Here is a 19579-nt window from a genome sequence, read left to right as displayed (position 1 = left end):
CTTTACATCTCGAGACTGGTTTATCAGTTGTCAGTTGTCAGTTGCTAGTTTTCGACGAAAACGTCTCGTTGACTTTGAATATCGCGTCGCGATAGACGCTTTTAAGGTTTATAGGTTAGGAAGAAATAGCATATCGAAAACGTACACTCGTACGGGGCGGCGTCGTGAGTAAACGAAACGTTAGCCGATTCTTATGTAAATTCAGCATATTTCAGCGCTGGCAAGAAGATATTCGGAAGAACGTGCACGGCACCGTATCCTTGTTCGCATGCGCTGCTAGACAAAGACAGACAGGCTATCGTGGTTTCGTTTCTCTTTTTAGTTGTAGGACGACCGAAGGCTCCCTTTACTCTATCTATGATAACTCTACGACAGCTGTACACGTAACATGGACAATTGCGTCGTTTTATTTGCTTGTATAAACTAATTAGCACGTTAACGAAAAAATTACTAAATTTCTTTCGCCACACTTTTTTAGTTGAATGGTTAAACGAGAATCACGAATCTTTTCTTTTCGCTGGTCGACAAAGTTGGGAACAACCTGGTGTAACACGAGGAACTTTCTGAAAGCGTTGTAGAATCGTAATGCGGTTCATTTTAAATGCGAAACCTTCCGGTCGTTCGTCTCTCCTCGTCTCTGTTTCTCGATCAAAGATTTCCAGCCAGAATACGTCCGTTTCGTGCAGCCTCGGAACGATGGTAATTCGTATTTGGGTCGGTCGCGACAATAGCGGAAAAGAATACGTGAAAACCGGCCCAATTATCGGTCGGCGTAACGCAACACGTAAATACGCGTGTACTTGCGTACCGCTAGTCTGCCCTCTATAGTCGCAGGCGCGTCTTAACGTTTCTCGGTAATACCGTTAGGCGAGCATTTTCTTTTTTTCTTTTTCTTATCTGACCGGAAGAACCGAACACTGGTCGCGGCACGACATCAATAATTACATCGTCAACTTACGATTTGTAAACAGAATTTCGCCGTTGAAGACGGGATTATCTCATGTTCGCTTAACCCTTCGTTTTGCAATGTATATGTAATACGCGACAAACTTATTCATTAAAATTTTGCACATTTTTCAAATGCGCGCAACTCTCTCAATTTTCGTTTTATCGTAACAATTTTGTAGGTCACTATCTTCTAATCGGTATAACCGTATTTTCATTTATTATAAATTCATAAACATCCGCAGTCTGATGGTAGAATGCCTGAGTAATTTTTGTTCTTTCGACATCTGTTTCAGACGCTAAGATGAGATTGGAGGAGGATCTAGTGATACGTAGGAGCCGACCCACGATGATTTCTGCAAAGTATCGCGCGAGAGAAGAACGTCGTCGTTTGTTGAAGATCTCCGCCGGTAAGCTGAGGAGGATCGAGGACCCGGAGGCCAGCCTCTGCAGATCGGTTCTCATAAACAACGCTGTTAGACGGCTCCAGCGCGAAAATCGGGACGAGAAGACGAGGAATTACGGTCTTCCGGTGGTCACGTATCTGAACGATTCCACCAAGGAGAACAACGCTTCTGGCAACCTTATCGTCGGCGTGACCGACGACGATGCGTCTTCGAGGAAAAGGTGGGTGTCGCGAAAAACAAAATTTTACCATTTTTAAAGGTATGACAAATTCAAATATGAATACGTAATTTCAATTGCTGATAGTGGAAAACTTGAAGTAGGACAATTTATACATAAACAAAAGTAAGATGTAGGACACGATCGTATGATTGTAGGATTGTCGTACAGAAAGTAGGACGCGTAGCATCCCTGAGGCGTATACATATATCTGGCAGGGTCAAAAATAGGTCAATGTTAGTAATTTTTTTCCAAGCTAACAATGAAATTGATGAAATCTCGATTTGGATCAGAAAAGACAGTCGACTGTATCTTGTATAACTTTCGCAACGAAAGGACAACGGATAGGTTAGATTTCGTCGATTGAATGTACGCAGAGGCGGAAGAAGAGCGCGAGATCTTAATCGCGATGGCTAGAAGAGATTCGTTTCACATAATATAAATTACGCAATCGACAGTGAATCACGCAAGATTGTTGCGCAATATCTTCGGGACTGTCGACTCTTAACTCTTACCAATTCTAACCGCCTAGCGGGTCTCGGTCAAAAGACGTTAAGCTGTTCGTTCTGGGATCATTTTTATAAAACAATATGGCAGCGGTAAGCATTTACTCTCTGTTAGCGGTAGAAGAAAGGAACAGGAATCCCGTTTCGTTTAGTAGATTCTTTACAGATAAAGTAGATTTAATTGGAATAATCACAGGAAGGGTCTACTTACGTATCCAGATACTAATACTTCTTATTCTGAAATAAAGATGCACGTCGATATTGTAATTTATTAATTGTTGTGCATTTCAGCTTAATGTTCATCTCAATCTTTATTCTCTTTAATATATTCCATTCGTACTATTATTCTTATATTCTCTATTATACGCATGATTTCTAAGTTAACGATTCTTACGTTCTAAGATAATATTATATAATTTTCATGTACCTAGCTTCGCGTTTATGATTGTCATATATGTCAAATAACGAATATACTACAAAATATTTTTTGTCTTTCCAAATAGAAAAGTGTGCAGGCAGAAACAAAAAAAGTATGTATATCGAATGATTGAATGGAGGTACCTGCAAGGGGTCGAAACGTTACGCAAATAAAATTGCGTTTAGTCTTTTCAACCCTGGTTTTAGTTTTCACGGGAGAATGAAAAAATATTGAAAAAGACATCGCAGAAGTATCGCGATACTTTGCGAGTAATAATTCAAAGATAACCTTCTAATAGGTTATCACGGCTTTGAAATAACATCAATTAACGGAGTAGTATCATCGAAACGAGAACTTATTTTAACAAATTTCTTCCCACCTAACAATCAAAAGGAATTACAGAGAATTGATTGATGCGAAATTGCGAGAAAAAATAAAATTACCTTGGATGACGTTGTTAAAGTTAGATCAGGTTTGGTTTGAAAAGGAAGTTAACATTATTCCAGAATGTCCAATGAAGTTGGGTTAGGTTTCGAGATGGTTGAGAATTTAGGCACTCCTCTACCGAGACTCGTAGAGCTCAGTTTCGCTAAGATCGTATTTTTTCCTCGTAGATTGAGCGACGACACGAGGAACGAGGGACTCGGCCCCAAACGTCAAAGGCACGACGACCTCGACCTCCAGGACGATGTGTTCAGCGACTTTTACATCCTGCCGCCCACTCCACGGCTGCTCTCCCACATAGACGAGATCCAGGAACCGGAGTCCCCGCATCACCATCACCTGGTCTACTCGGAGGACCGTCTGAGTTCCGTGGACGTTCGTTCGGGAACGACGATCGTGAACACGAGCACCGCGAACACGACTACCAGTACCAGCACCACCACCTCTCCGAGTAGTTGCTGCAACTCCGTCATCTTCCCTGGCGAGTTGGACGACTCTGGTTCCCAGCTCATCAGCGTGACGAGATCCAGCGACGTCAGCATGATGGAAACCTCCGACGTGGTCGACCCCGACAGGATCTGCGACTTCTCCAGATTCGCGGACTCTGCGAAAAGTCTGGAGGAACGTCTGGTCGAGCTTCAGTCTCTGGACGAACATTTCGATTTAGCAAAATTCGAGAGAAACAACAACCAGAGCTGCGGCAGAGCCTTCCATGACATCCAGACCTTCCATAGCCTTGTACCCGGCCTGGAAACCTAGAAAACAACGTCATGCCTCGAACACCACCCACCTATAGGTCTCTCCGACTCCGCGCCGGGGAAGGACCATGACAAGGCGACGATACCGGTCGATGGCTTCGCGACACGCACCAGGAACCACGAGGATCTCTATGGACTCGGAGGCTGGTGACTGTCTGTCGATTGTTGGACGTGTTTGCTACCCGAACGCTCTGGCTAGAAGCGCCTGCCATTGGCTGCAGCCTCGAACAACACTCTCGAGGATGCAGTTCGGAATCCAACTATCGATACTTGGTTGTCCGTGGTTAAAACGAAGAACGAAGCTATCGGGTATGCCCGAAACACGATGGACCTTTACGAATCCAGCGAGCACAGACTTGTCTAGAGTTGAACTAAGGTTTTTTCTCGCGTACGTACATATGGATATCGGAATGTTGGTACTTGGGGCGTTGTACGTAGGGAATATCGGTACCAGAATGTCCTGAACTTACGCATACGTATATGTAATTTGTATATATTCGAGTACGTTTGTAAGAGCACGTTAACGATAACATTAGATGAATTTTTATAGCGGAAAATTTCACGGAGAAGTACGAGAGTAAATGTGGAACGTGAAAGAAGAGAAGAAGGACGGACAAATTATATTGAACGCGTCGCGCGCCTGTATAAATGCCTTTAGAGTAGCGCCGTGAATCGATGTAAATGTGGGGTGGTATGCGATGAAATCGAATGGATTCACTATGCCGCGCGATAATGCCACGATGAGCCTTAATTGTTGTGCACGTTCTTCGATTTTTGTTGACACGATTCTATTGATTTGTTCCGTTTCGCGTTCCTCTATTTTGCCAGTAGCGAGGAACGCGTCATTTTTTTTTTCTTTTTCATTTTTTAAATTGTTGTTTCCTCGTTATTCTTTCGAAACGAGCGACAAGTTACCAATCGATGTAAAGTCTTACGAAAAATGATTGTCGATAAAGTTTTGAGGTTATAGTCGGATGATAAACTCGATTGGTCGATGAGTACCACTTCCGCGAATCCTGCCACTACTTTTAACCTTGGAACAACTTTCGCCATGTTTAACTTCTAGGGATACACGAGACTTCTCTCCAACTTGAATTGGTAATTACGATAGAATACATCGTAATATTTATACTTCGTGTTTTTCTATCTTTTTTAATGTAAAAGAACAATTTATAAACTGGTAAGAATAGATAAAATTTTGATAAAGTAGAAGTTAATCGATGAAAGCAACACGAGCCATAAGTAACCTAGAAATGTGTTAGATCGGTTGAAATCCCAGAAGTCCTAAGGTTAAGGTAAAAGCAACGGTAGTGGACATTTAACGCTGTTCTTCGTAGAAAAGTTACGACAACAAAAAATTGCATGGTAAATTCACCATTGATTGGGACATGAAAAAACTCCAAGTTACAGTGGTTGACATTTCTTGGTTCGGTAGTTGGTGTTTGGGGAATGCATTAGAAAAATGAACTGCCATTTTTTACTCTTCGTGTATCGGTGTACCGCAATGGAATTGTGTACTGGTTCGTTACTGGCTTGAAAAACTGACGTTGAATGGCGTCGCCTGTCCTCGGATTAACTTTGTTCCGAACAACAGCGCTAATAATTTTTACACATGTCCCTAAAACTCTCTCCTACCGAAGCACCGTTAACTTCTGATACAATTATCGAGACTTGTTCTATTCTTAGAACAAGCTTTATATATTTATAACATTTAAGGCTGTAATTGTAAATAATCTCGATATATAGCGGCTTATAGGAAAGAAGAATTAATAAATTTAGAATATTATTACATTTCCGCTATCTATCGAGATTATTTTTACTTTTTCATATTCCATAAATACATATTTATTGTAAATAGTATTTTTATTATCTCGGAAATGTGTATGTTCCGTCATTCCTGATTAGAAGGAATAGTCCTTATTTTACCAATACGTATTATACACGTGACCAACGTGTAAGTTTTTCACTTCCATTTATGTGTATGTTATTTAAATTTGTATATGTGTTTTATTCTTCTTATTAATGTTTCATAATTTTATTATTATTACAATTATTATTAATATTATTATTATTATTATTATTATTATTATTATACGGGTAAAGATCCTTTAGTAATACTGTATATAATGTAGTATTACATATATTATTATTATTGTAATTATTATTATCGTAGACAAATTTTCGTAGTGAAGAGGACTGAAATTACAGCCAAAGACGTTATATGTATATGAAGCTTGTCTTTCGACTGAGATGGATTTCGATAAGTTCATACGGGACAAAATATTGTTCCAATTATTACACTGGTGCAATAACTTATTCCATTTGTTTTTACAACAGTATCAAATATCAATTTATTTTACAAGGATTTGCTTGTTCGTTTGAGCCAAACGAACCAATGAAAGTCAAAGGGCGTTCGTCTGTAAAGCGTGGTGGTAACATCCGAGTGGCCTTGCGCCAGCCAATTACTTTTCATCCGACTATAGTCCGTGAATTGTTTCTGGCCGATCGTGACACGAATCGCGTGAATCATCACGTTCCAGAACGCGATTTTCCAGAGCGAAAGTGACCGATGAACGATTTTATTGCCAAATGGCCTTCTCCGTTGCTTAATAATATTTACGTTGACAAAAGTATTTTCAATTTTATATCTCGAACCCACATGTTAGGGATACTCTGTTAACTCTAATTTCCAACGAAGAATGTTCGCGATGAATTTTTGTAAAATTTTTGTTACGATAAAACGCGATTGTGCATACGATTTCTATACATTGTTCTTGTATATAAAGTATCGTTTAAGGAAGGTACATATAGATAAAGCTCGAGCGGTAATAAGGTGTATCTTTAGGGTGGATTCAGCAGACAATGTACGGTGCAATACTTTGTCCTTTCAGTTTCCCTGCAAGGAACGCGCGAGAGAAGTTGCGAACCTACCCAAAACCCGAAGATGGGCAAAAATTTTATTTAGATGAAAACTCAAATAATGAATAAAAAAAAAAATAAATAAATAACATTGAATCTGTCATTTTTTTTCATACAAATTACAACTGAATTACGAAATGAAATAATACGTTACGTTGGACGAATAAAAGTTTATCCGAATATGGGATACTACTATAGTATAATATCGTACCGTACCATCGTTTATTATTCCAATAAGATTTTCATTCGCGTTAGTTGTGTAACAACGATCAGTTATCGTTGAGTGTAATTTCATTCTATTCGTCTATAGTAATCCAAATTTTTATTTTTATTAAACCAATAACGGATAAAGACGTACGTATATTTTATTCGTGACTCGAAATAATTATCTAGATAAAAATTTTGCTCATCCATGATTTGCAAAAGTGCCGCGCTATTCTTTTTCTCTAGCTTATCTCCTCCTCCTCCCCCCCCCCCCCCTCCCCGTACCACAAAAATACTAAAAAGGAAATGGATATTCGACGATGTATCGTCTCTTCTTTTTATAAGTTTTAATTTAAATGGGACACTGGACGTTTTGGACGTTTCACAGGATCGATAACCATTATCCAACTCCCGCCCCTCGCCCTCTGTCAAATTTTTATTTGCACTGGATAATAATGCATAATGATCAGAGATAGGCAAAATGTTTTCGAATAATAGATAAGACCAATAAAAGCACCGCATAGGGATCTATTCGCAACGTTTATTCGACCGAACAATTGTACAGATGAACTATTCTTCGTGAACTATAATTTTATTTCGCGACCAAGATTGTAATTTTTATTAAACACGGTAACGGATGAGAAGTATTGTTGATCTATTATTCGTTTTCTTATTTAGAAAAGTACTTTGCCCATCTCTGGTGTTAATCCTTTCGGCATTGAGAATTGAGAGGTACCGTGATAGCGATGTCGAGCGCCCTCTCTGTATTCGTCGCACGATCAACGCCAAAAGGGTCAACGCGTGTCTATGTGTTACGTAATCATTGATACTCCTCGTATCGTAAATTTTTATACAAAACTTATAAGCCGGACGACGGCGGAAATAATAGAAGCAAAACAGTAAAACGATATATCCGTTTATCAGAGCGTGGAAACAACGCAATGAAAATCCAATCTTCCTTTCGTTCGCTTTAACCGTATTTCGAGAAAAATCGAAGTCGATACGTCGAAGAACGATGCGTAGTGCTGAAAAAAAAAACGTTAACTCGATCTCGTGGTTCACGCGTCACACTGTAAATAGCTGCCTTAGCACCCCTAAAGTAATCAGCTATGTATAAAGTTTCATACGTTGTTTAGGTTTTTAGTACATAGTTATCCGAGATCAGTTACCAATTATACGAACAAATTGCAAATAAACTGCAAAAATATAATCTCCCATTGACTCGGTTTTGTCTTCCTGGCCTCCTCTTGACCTTTGACGTAACACAAAATAACGTACAATAAACCAAGCAATCTGAAAGAAAGGAACAGTTCGATCGTACTCTAAGGTTGCCGAGTTGTTTAACCCTTGGCAGACAGGAGCATTTTTTAACACACAGTGAATGCGAGGAATACTATTTATTTCACTCTTTGCATACGAAACATTTATTTTGTTGTCTCGACCATATCAAAAGATTATGCTAACCAACCAGCCTCAAGCCTAATAAATGAGATGCATCATTGCCCCAGAGGAATGAGCAGTACCACAATCGTTCATAATTATCCTTTATTATTCATTAAATTCATTGCATTCATATTTTGCTATATATAGAAGCACAAACGCCAGTTAATGGACACAGGAACAGTATAGCCATCTAGCGGCGGCGACCGAACTAACTTTTCACATATATTCGCATTTTTTACTTTTTTCTGCATATTCATATAATTTTACATCGTCATTAACATAATTCAACATCCAATTGTTGATTTGTACACTAATAATTGACCTATATGAAGTTCTTTAAATAAATAAAAGTTACTAAAAAATGTCGCGCCATCTCTCGGTGAACCGCCCAAGTTTTTTACGAAGTAGTTTCCACGTTGCGCTGCTAGATGGCGCCATAAAAAAAAAGCCATATTCGAAACATAAATTCTCTACTTTTCTCTGCATATAAATGTTATTTTACATCATAATTATTATAATTTAACATTCAATTGCTGATTTGTACACTAATAATTGACTTATACGAAGTTCTTTAAATAAATAAAAATTACTGAAAATGTCGCGCCATCTCTCGGTGAACCGCCCAAGTTTTTCGTGAAGTAGTTTCCACGTTGCGCCGCTAGATGGCTCCACACTGTTCGGTATTTTTATTTATTTAAAAAAAACTAAGCATTAGACAATTATTAGTGTAAAAGTGGTTAGCATAATCTTTTCATATGATCGAGTCAACAAAAAAATGTTTTTTTAAAAAATGCTCCCGTTCGCCAAGAGGTAAATAACTCGGCAACCTTAGAGTACGATCGAACTGTTTCTTTGATTCGGGTTTGTTTCTTTAGAATTCCAAGCAAGTCAACATAAGAATGAACCATTTGCTTATAGTGTTTTGGTACTTTTTTTATTGAGTGTTGCGAATATATACAAAGGATGACGAACTAATAATAGCTATTACATTAGAACCAAATAAACAAAGGTTATTATAATGGTTTAACGTGTGTTAATATTTATTTAAATAACGTAATATTCATAACGATGTGTGCTGAATTTCCAAAAGGAGGTTGTCACTGCATACGCTGGAAGCGTTTCTTTGTCATTTGTTTATATTTTTTGTATCGACATTGGTTCGTAACATTCGATACTCGAGAAAAAGAAAAGAAATATTCGAGATCCAAGTCGATAGCGCGTTAAAAAATTGCTATCAAAAGGCTATACTCGGAGAAACATCGAATCCACCGAATCATCGAAGTCGATCGATGTAACCCATTCAATGGTTACATGTTTCTTAATCCAACGCGATTTATTTGAATTAAAAGGGTAATAAAATATATCTGTTGAAACGCATATTTTTTTAGATTTAGGAATAGTAACGAATTATCGTGCTCGTTGACGAACAAATCGTAATCGAGCGTTTCCATAGATCGCGAATCGAGACGTACGATATCCCGAATTACGACGCGCAACGAGTGATCTAGTATTAAAAAGTGAAAAATTTCTATCGTTACGTCTCGCGTCCGTTTCTGTTTCACCGATAAATTTGTGCGTTTAAAGAGCCACGACTCTCAAATAATGATTCGCTGTAAATCGAACACAGAACTAGGATGACCCGATGATCGTGTACTGGTACGATTACTCGACCCAAGCGTGATACAAAATCGTGTAAAAAATATGAACACGTTTCCCGCCGTTTGCACGCCGACGCGAACACGAGTAGACACGTTCGACGAGAGCACGCTTGAACTTTTGTTGGATTTGCGATCATGAAAACATCCGAAACGATTTCAATATCGAGAGACGTCGACGATCGATTTTTCGTTCGGAAGTTTTAGGTTATCTCGAAACGTGTCGAGTTACGGATTCGACCGAACACCGTGGATTTCGATGGAATACTAAAACCATAGAGATACTCGATATCGTAGAGCAGGGGAGACATAGGTCGGCTTGTAAGTGGAAATGTCACACCGTTAGAAAGAGAAAGAAAACCGCGGTATATGTTACGTATACAGCCGTTATATTAAACATTTATACAATTTATGTGTTACGGAACACTGGTAACGGTAAAATATTACAAGAAAATAATTGAAAGCCGAGCCAAATTGAATCGAATAAAGAGTTAAGGATGAACCGTGCGTTAATAGACGAAGACAGGTGGGGTACCACCGCGGTTTTTTCTCTTTTTAGTCGGACGGTCTGGCTCCTCTACTCTATGGTATCTCTATAACTAAAACACAATCTTGTAAGGAAAACAAATCTCGGGGGGGGGGGGGAATCGACTCGTGCAGGCGGTAGGCGTTGTACGAGTGTCGATCGATTCCGCGAGTATGAGGTTTTCTTGAAGTTAGTCGAGAAACAGCAACGACGTAATCACGGTGTTGGCGCCTACGAGCGACTCGCGATAACCAGCGAAATTCGTATTGTTCACGGCGTCGAGAAACGACACCTAAAATTAGTGCGCGATAGTTTGTTTTCTTTTGTTTGTTTTATTGCTTCTGTGTATTCAGTTTTTTATTACTAACAGGTAATCACTCAGCTCTCGATCCACGTAATAAAATATTTTTTCCTATCCTAAGTAAACCGATCGCTCGATCTTTTTTTCTTTCGATCACAAAAATAGAATTCTTAAAACTTAAAATCAGTTCACTCGCATACTTCCCCCCACCCCCACTCTCTTTATCGTCCCGCTCTTTGTCTCCTACTTCCTCGTTTCCTTTGAAAACTTCCTTTGAAATTTTGTTCCCATCTCTGCCGGCACGCACACAACACACGCGAGCGATCGTTTGCCGAGGAGTATGCAGTAGTTTACATTTACAATCGTTTTAATTTCATTGGTTAAAATCGGGGAAAAAGCTTTCACCAAACGTTCGTACGACTCGATAACGTTTCAATAAACATTTTTACAATTTAACAATTCACATTAGCCTTCAGCGGTTCGGCGATTACGAGGCGTTCGAGTTTCTCGAGACGAAGAAAAAAAATGATTCGACCAGCTTAATTTCAGAGGGAAAAAAAAATTGTATATTTTAACGCAAAACTGTAATCGATACACAGAATCTTACAATAATCGAATACGCATCGGATAAATGTTTAGCTATTAAAAAAAAAGAAATGGAAAAACGGAGAAGAGGAGGAGAAATAAGAGTTAAACGCAATTAAAAAGATCTACGCGAGTTTTGGGCTATAATAATAATAATAATAATAATAATGATAATAATAATAATGATAATAATAATAATAATAAATAAAGTTTGCAACGATCCTCGAAACGATCGGAAAATCGCAATTCTGTACACGTCGCTTCAACGTACCCATCCCATTCATGATCGCACTCAATGAAAAAAAACTCTACAAAATTTAAGAAAAAGAAAACTGAACACGAACTGTCAACAATTTCGCTTTAAAAAATCATTGTTAATTTCGATAGAAAAATACGGTTCGTACGCGTACTGCACACAGCTCGGTAAACAGCATCGCGATTATAGACGCCAACCGCACCGCCGATAACAATAATTACATTAATCGTCGATAGCTATTCCGATCGGTGATATTCCACTTTTTTTTAGTTTCGATATACATATATTTAAACTTTTTATTTATATATATATATATTTATATATATATTTATACTTATATATATATATATAGATATATCAAAAATATCCTTAATAAAATAGAGCATTTTATATGTATAGCGTACTGCCAAGTACTTTTTTTTATCATAATTTTTTACCCACTATGTATATTATATGTATATACATATGCATATACGTATATACATATAATATACATATTTATTTATAACGTTTAGTATCATATATATGTTTTCAATATACATATAATACCCACGTTGACATTCTTTCCTATCGTACGCTCATAATGTATGTGTGTATGTGTGTGTGTGTCTGCGTATCGCACGACTACATCCACATGTACGCCGTGTGTACTTTTCTGTTTTTCTTTTTTACGTGTCGCCACGTGATCGTATGTTTTCTCAGTTTAAATAACGCGCAACGTCGGGTTCCTCGGTTTCGTTGCTGCATCGCATCACGGATACGCTGTGTTCTTACTTGCTGTTTCTCGACTTACGAAACGTTCCTCCCCTTTCTGGCTACGGGCAAGGGCAGGGAGTGGGGAGGACATTGTGCTTAAATATCGATATTATTCGTGCGGACAAAAAATTGTTTAACGAATATTAGTCGCCACGTACGTATAGTTCTATCGTTTGAAATTATTCGAGGCTTCCGAGTGCGGATCACGTGAAAAATATCTGGAAATTCTGGTAACGCGTACCGTCGCTGTTAGAGAGTATCGTTTAATGCTTTTTTAGGGACTGCAATGTAGTACACACGAGTCATCGATAAGAAAAATCATTTTCCAGATGGACACCGAAAAGCCAGTGGGCAGTTTCAAGCGCGAGAACTTCACGTCGCAAGAGGCTCATAAACTTCTATCGTTCTAAATGCATAGAAAAATACATGCCATGACGAAATATAAATGATCGCGAGAAAACATGAGCAATGCGATTTAGCATCGATTATCAAGACCGAAAAACTGAACTATAAACATATTTTGCTAACATTTTTCGCTATTGTTGCGAGTCTTGCCGACAACGATCCGCAAGTGTAAAACGAACAAATACACCAGGAATACGTCCGAGCGACCAGCTTGATATCAGCTCGATATTCACTCTATCTGGACGCACTCGTTATAAATTTCAAAAATGAAATTAACCCAAATTCAAATGATCCTCTCGTCCGATCACTTTCGTTGCTTTAGACCCCTAAATTGCCCTCGTCTCTAGCGAATACGAATACATTTATCACTTTCTTTCTTTCTTTCTTTCCATTCTTCATTTTCAAACTATTTACAATCGATAATGACGCTACGGTGTAGCTCTCTTTAAGGCAATCATTCTAACGTGGCGATACGCCGATATCGTCTCCCGTATCTCGATGAGAACAAGGGGTGTACCCCATTCAGAGTTTCGAACACTTCTCGGGCTCGTTTCGATCTTTCACGTGGCGACAATGCATGCGCGAACAAGTTAGAAGAAATCGAAGAAAAGGAAACGGGCTTCTCATCGTCATCCCGAGAAACTAACTTGAACATCTCAAAACCTCTCGCTGTCTATTCGCGATCGCGTTGCACGATTTGTTAAAGGAATCCTTGCCACGACCATTCATTTAGTCGTCGCCCGTTTATAATTCCGTACTCCGCAATGAAATACTATTAATATTAATAATAATAATAATAATAATCATCATCATCGGTTATCAACTAGAACATAATAATTTTCAGTTATGTACAATCCAATATAATGATATATAATAACGTAATAAATAAGCTCGAGGCGTAGATCTACACCTACCTAGAGTGTATTTACCAATTGTTTTCACACATTAACACTTATTGTATTCCGTTTATAACAATCGCCGTTATTATAATTAATTACAAGTCGTCATTATGCGCTCCTCTGGCGAGCAGGCCAAAATATATATTTTCTAATGTACAATTGATTAAGGGTTGCCGCCACCGTCACTTTAAACGATTCCAGGTAGACAAAATATATCGGTGGCGATCGGGATTATGCAGGGTGTTTCGTCTAGTCGCACCACCACCATCACCTGACGTCTCTCCGTTATCTTCTGCAGTTAATAAAAAAATAAAAAAAAAAAAATAAGAAAGAAGACAGGAACGCGAACGTTATTAGTCGAAGAAATCGTCGTCAGTTTCAAGCAAGGCAAATACTACGACGATGCTTTCGAACTTGTCGAAATTTCAAGGTCATCGAGTTTCTTTTTCGTCCTTGTAAATTCGATCGTGCAAACTGAATTGACCTTGAAAGAAGCTTTTTCATCGAAGCTTGTCTTTGTTCTTCATTTCGAAGTATTCGATTAATTTTTTTCAACAAATCAATCAACATCCCTCCCTTTGATTTTTCAATAATTGTACGATTCGATCCGCTATATCATTAATAAATAATAACGAAAAGGCTTTGAGAAATTTATGTCGATTCAGTGAAAGGATAAATAAATAACCGTGCGAAAGTCTAACCTTGTATGTTTTATGGTTTATCTTACAAAAATTCCCAAAAACGTTCGAAAAATTAGCCCGGGAAACGGGAATTCCCCCTTTAACTGGAGTTTCATCACAATACGGAGTGCGGGGGAAGGGCACGCGTCGCTAATATTCCTTGTAAGAAAAAAATATAATCGACCGTGTGCGATGCGTTAACAAAAAATTCATTTTAGACAAATTTACATTTGTTTGTAAACAATTTTCATTTTAAGTCAGACGATGTTAAAAATCATCGTCGTTAACCCCCTTGGGCTGGAATAGCGAGCCTGATTACACAATTTAATTCATTGTTTTCTATTTCGATTTCTAGTCAACTTAATCTTTATACATTTTACTGTACGAAACGCTGTTCTCTAGTAATTTTTAAGAAATTAACTTTTAATTTACACAAGCGTGTGATAGGAGTAATGAATGGTATTAAATGCCACCTTCTCTTTACGAAACTAAATTAAATACTAGGGTATATGGTATCGGTCTATAGAATCGATCGTTATTCTTACGCATGCCGGCCCAATGAGTTAACTTGCTTGCATTTTCAAATGCAGTAAATAAATCATTTCTAAATATAAATAAAGTTCATCAGTTAGTAAAATGTATAGGTCACAACGTTGCGTGAACGACGTTACACGTCGATGACCTCGAAATTCAAACAAAATTTGTTATTTATCGTAATAACAGTTGTACAGTCGGCTAGAACAACGTTGCGTGTTACTATTACCAACTCAAATAAATAAAATTATGAATAGCATTATTTTTGTTTCCTATATTTTGTGTGAAACAACGTTACACGAGGTTCCGTAAGACGGGTCAGTTGTTAACGTTTCATGCATCCTGGAAGATTTGCCGAATCATTTACCTAACCATTCTGTTCCGAGATGACTGCACCCGAAAGACATATGAAAACGTCGCTTATCAGTGAGCGTGTCATCGTAAAAATACTATCGCCAACGTGCACAGACGCTACAATTGATTGAGCCAGCGTCGTTGCAACGCGATTCATCAGTGGCGTTGCTTATCCTTCTATTTCTCTCTTGGTACTGTCAACGCGTAATCATCTCGGAATGGAATAGTAACAAATATGCAACGTTGCTCTAACCATCCGTTCATTTGATAAACAACGTATCTTGTCTACAATGGATTGTACTGTATACCGATGAATAACAACGGGAACATTTCGGTCGGTCGAAAAAGCCAGACGGTGCACCTTGCAATAGAATATATCGACGTCAGGTGTCGCGGGTATGCTCGACTCTTTCCCCGTTGGACGCGAACAAGGAACGAACTACCGATTACTTGATCGTTCTTCGAGCGGCCATGCGCGATTGTCCCATTTTCTGTATCTCTCGAAGAACGTAGAACAACGATATGTCTAGCAATGAACAGAGTACCGATAAACAGCAAGGCAAATTAACTTTGTCACTCGTGGGAATTATATATATATATATAATATTCGTTCGACCCTTTCTCGAGTGATCGTCACAAGAACTCGTATCGAACGAGGAACAGAAGGGCCTGGAGACTCTGTGCTCTCGATAACTCCAAACTTTCGCACAGGATTCCCAGCTTCGTCTCTTCTTTCACGTTGAGACGGTTATATGTTTTGTGTATTTTCATTTTGTTAATATATTCACCTATGCATACATATATACTGTCCCGAGTCCGTTCGATGCTATACTCTCTGTCATTAAAAAACTAACGACTTTGTTCGCGGGTCTCACTTTTAGGCACTTTTCCATCGGAAACAGGTATCTTCCATGTGTTTTCACGTCGTTTTCTAATTCTCACACGTTGATGCTTTGGTTGGTTAGTGTATAATCGTTAGTATCCAAGTATCTCTAGCCGTTTCCGTTTAGTTACTTATATATTTCTATCTATGTATCGTGCGCACGCACAGATTTGATCACGATCGATAATTCGACACAGAGCGCGCGCGCGCGCGTCGTACCGTTTTGAGCGCTAGCTCGTGATCAACGTGCGCACCGAATAAGGCAGATATTGTCACGTTTACTCCGTTTGGCGATCCCCTCGAGCCGGCATTAGCGAGCAGCAAAAAATTGTGCCTCGTTTTACTCGATCAGCCGAACCTTTCCGTGAACACGCCACCCCCATGTACTCTTCTCTCGTCTAAAAGAATCGTAACGTCTAACTACTTACTATCCCTCCGTTTCTCTCGGTCCGTTTCATTTGTCGGTAGGTCTGGTGACCGTCTGGGGTATCACCGTCAACGATTTGGGGATTTTCGGCAGTATCGGTATCTGGCCAGCCGCCTTGGTAGTCACCTGTATCGACTTGGGCAGATTCAAGTTGTGCAGCAGATTCTGCGTGGGAGTGTTTTCGTTGGTCAACGTGCGCACGTCGCAAATTAGGGGCTCGAAGTCGCCTCTGGTTTGTCTGTTCAGCATCTCCTGCTGCATCCTCAGATGTTTTTGGAACTGTGTGTGAGCAGCTAGTTGCTGCGCCTTCTGGTACTGCGTGGTGGACTTGGAATTGGGCGGCGAAGAGTTCGAGCCTCCCGAACCGACGGGACTCATGCTCGACTGTTTCTCCGAAAGTTGTTGCTTCTGCTTCTTCAGAGTTTGCAGACGCTTGAAGTCTGGCTCGCTGAGCTGAAACACCTTTCCACCCGATGTCACGGGGATTCTCTGGCCCTCCTTTCTTTTCACGTTGCCGTTCGCGGTAGCGGTACTGGTGGACGGTAGGTTCAATCGTTGCAGGTTGGGAGGTGGTTTCTTGATTATGGATACACCAGGATTGAGCTTGAGGACGCGCGACGGGCTGCCTTTTGATGACTGTTGCGCGCCAGAAGTGGGCGGGGCCTTTGTCGTGCTCGCGCTCGTGCCAGGAAGGGACAGTCTGTCCCTCTCGAGCACGTAGCCGCCGCTGAGTCGGCGAGAGTTGTTGTATTCGGAGGCTATAGGCTCCATGATTGGCTCGTCCATCTTTTCAGGGCCTTCGTAGGATATCAGTCTGTTCTGTACGGATGTAGAGTAGTTGATCGCGTTTCGCGATGCGTTTGGCGCGAGTATCAAGTCCCCGGACCTGTAATATTTCTCTAAAAGTATCAGGTGTCTGAGAAAAGAGCTCTGGTTACCGTAGGGTCTCTGCAGCTCTTGCCAGAGATGCTTCGTGTCCCTGTCGTACTGTATCATCGTGGCACACTTCTCCCAGCCCTGTGGCGTGATCTCTCGCACGTTCGTGAACTCGATGCTGGCGTGGAGGTTCATCTCCTCCTCGCCGGGGAACAAAGTGCGCACGCTTATCGAGGGATTGGCGCCGAGTCGTTGGACCACGGGCGTTATGTCGTTGTTGGTCCTTGGTCTCTTTGGCAGTCTGGTCAGGGTCACCTCCTTGTCCATCGCAAGAATTTCGACGACTTCGCTGGGGCCCTCGCAGGTTATCGTCGTATCCGAACCAGTGTACGGGTGCATCTCCAGCATCTTCCGTTTCTTTAGCTTCTCCACCGTGCTCTCGATACCGAGGAACTGCACGTCCGTGGGGACGGTCTCGTCCGTCGAGTTGGAGTTCGAGTTTCCCTTCGTAGCTCGGTTCTCGGTCTCTGTTTCGCCATTGGTACCCTCGTTTTTACTTGGTTCTGGCGTCGACTTCTCCGAGGCAGTCGTCGTACCATCCGGAGACTTGGATACGGTTACCGCTTTCGGCTGAGGGGGACACTTGCTACTCTTTTTCCGCTTGTCCTTGTCCTTGGACTGAATCTGCGGGGTGTCGCCATCATCGTTATCCAGAACTTCGATGTCGTGATAGTGTAAGATTCTGCAATGAAGAAGGAAATAAATAAATAAATAAAGGATGAATCGCGACCTTAATCCTTCTTAACGTTACCACTCGTATCGTACCTTTTCCGATAATTCTTGAAGAAGGACCTGTGACTCGTGTTCATGTTCTCGACATCCTTGTATTTCAATTGCAGCTGGGTGAAGTAACGACACAGCTTGCAGACGAAGGTACCGGCAGCCAGAGCAACGGGAATCCCTTGCTGGCCGAGTAAGTGGTTCAAGTCGTCGGTTTCCGCGTTCGCCAGCTGATGAGTGTAGTTCCTCGCCAGACGACGTTTGCAGAGCGCGCAGGTCAAGAATCGTTCTATCTTTGAGTAATGACTGACACAAAACGACATCGACGTGTGTTGACTCGACTCCCAATCGATGTCCACCTGTGTGAAAAAATAATATTTGTTATAATATACATAATGTTTCTAACGAAGCATTTAATTTTTATTCGCGGTTGCGTTTACCTGTTTTTGCAGGCCAGCTTTTATCTTGAGCAACCATCGTCGTTTAACGTGATGTCGCGCAGCGTCCCTACATTCGCGAGCCGAGCATTTCGACACCATCAGTTGCCGGTGTTGCTTCTGAGGTTTCGTTTGCATGTTTGTTGGACTTGTATTTGCCTATAAATATTGTTATTATTATTATTATTAAACATCTTTATTACGTAGGTAGTAAAGTGTACATGTCGAAAAGGAAAGAAATACCTTTCTGTCCACATGACGATAGCAAGCATCGCATAAACACGAGTCCTTGGTAAGGTGTCTTTCGATATTCAAGATCTTTTTGCGTCTTTCATCGGACTTCATCTGTGCCAGATGCATGGGCGTGTCCAGAGAGCCAAACTTCCCGAAACAGTAGCAACAGACGTCGGCGCACAAACGTCCTGGATGAATGGAGAACGAGGAGGACTTTTCTGGAATAACGAGCGACTGGCGATCCTTTGGCACGGCATCTTCGTTATCCTCGTCTACACCGAATAAAGGATCGATGATTATAATGCAGCTTTTAGGGCCAGCGGAATACGTGAAAAATCAAGGTCGAGCTAGATTCCTTCAGCGAGACGTAATCTTGCCAAGGAAAAGTGTTGTATTTAGCTTTTGAAGCAGTGACGCGATATCGCATGCTTGTTACAGATGTATGTAACCGTTGTAAGTACGATTTGCAGAGGAGATGATCCGTGAACGAGTATCGCTCGACGCTATGCAAAATCAAATTCATCTAAATATATTCGAATTAACGATAATCATTTTGGATATTTTTGAAAATAAGACAGATACTAAGATAGTCTCCCAAGTTGAATCGAGAAAATTGTTCGTCTAAAGATCAAGCGATCCTCTTCGCAATTCTGAAGCGTCGGACTGTACAGAGGGCATGAGTCGTGTGTGTGTGTGTGTGTGTGTGTGTGTGTGTGTGTGTGTGTGTGTG

General features: G+C 40.3%; 2 protein-coding genes across 10 annotated transcripts in view; one reads left to right on the top strand and one right to left on the bottom strand.

Moving 5' to 3' along the window:
- Positions 1–6706, top strand: part of LOC128877777 (uncharacterized) — a 68199-nt gene extending 61493 nt beyond the window's left edge. For all 3 annotated transcript variants that reach the window (XM_054125278.1, XM_054125279.1, XM_054125280.1), the window contains exons 2-3: positions 1242–1572; positions 3108–6706. In XM_054125278.1, the coding sequence (XP_053981253.1) occupies positions 1242–1572; positions 3108–3696 (920 nt within the window). In that variant the 3' untranslated portion in view covers positions 3697–6706. The remainder of the gene's footprint in view (positions 1–1241; positions 1573–3107) is intronic.
- A 4048-nt stretch (positions 6707–10754) lies between these two features.
- LOC128878965 (uncharacterized) overlaps positions 10755–19579 on the bottom strand; it is a 16551-nt gene continuing 7726 nt past the window's right edge. For all 7 annotated transcript variants that reach the window (XM_054127664.1, XM_054127666.1, XM_054127668.1 and 4 more), the window contains 4 exons: positions 18859–19121; positions 18619–18774; positions 18224–18537; positions 10755–18140 (listed from right to left, as the gene is read on the bottom strand). In XM_054127664.1, coding sequence (XP_053983639.1) covers positions 16550–18140; positions 18224–18537; positions 18619–18774; positions 18859–19121 — 2324 coding nt within the window. In that variant the 3' untranslated portion in view covers positions 10755–16549. The remainder of the gene's footprint in view (positions 18141–18223; positions 18538–18618; positions 18775–18858; positions 19122–19579) is intronic.

The sequence above is a fragment of the Hylaeus volcanicus genome, chromosome 6, assembly GCF_026283585.1.
Source record: "Hylaeus volcanicus isolate JK05 chromosome 6, UHH_iyHylVolc1.0_haploid, whole genome shotgun sequence".
NCBI lineage: Eukaryota > Metazoa > Arthropoda > Insecta > Hymenoptera > Colletidae > Hylaeus > Hylaeus volcanicus.
Note: the sequence above shows the minus strand (reverse complement) of the source record. Positions and strands in the feature narration are given on the sequence as shown.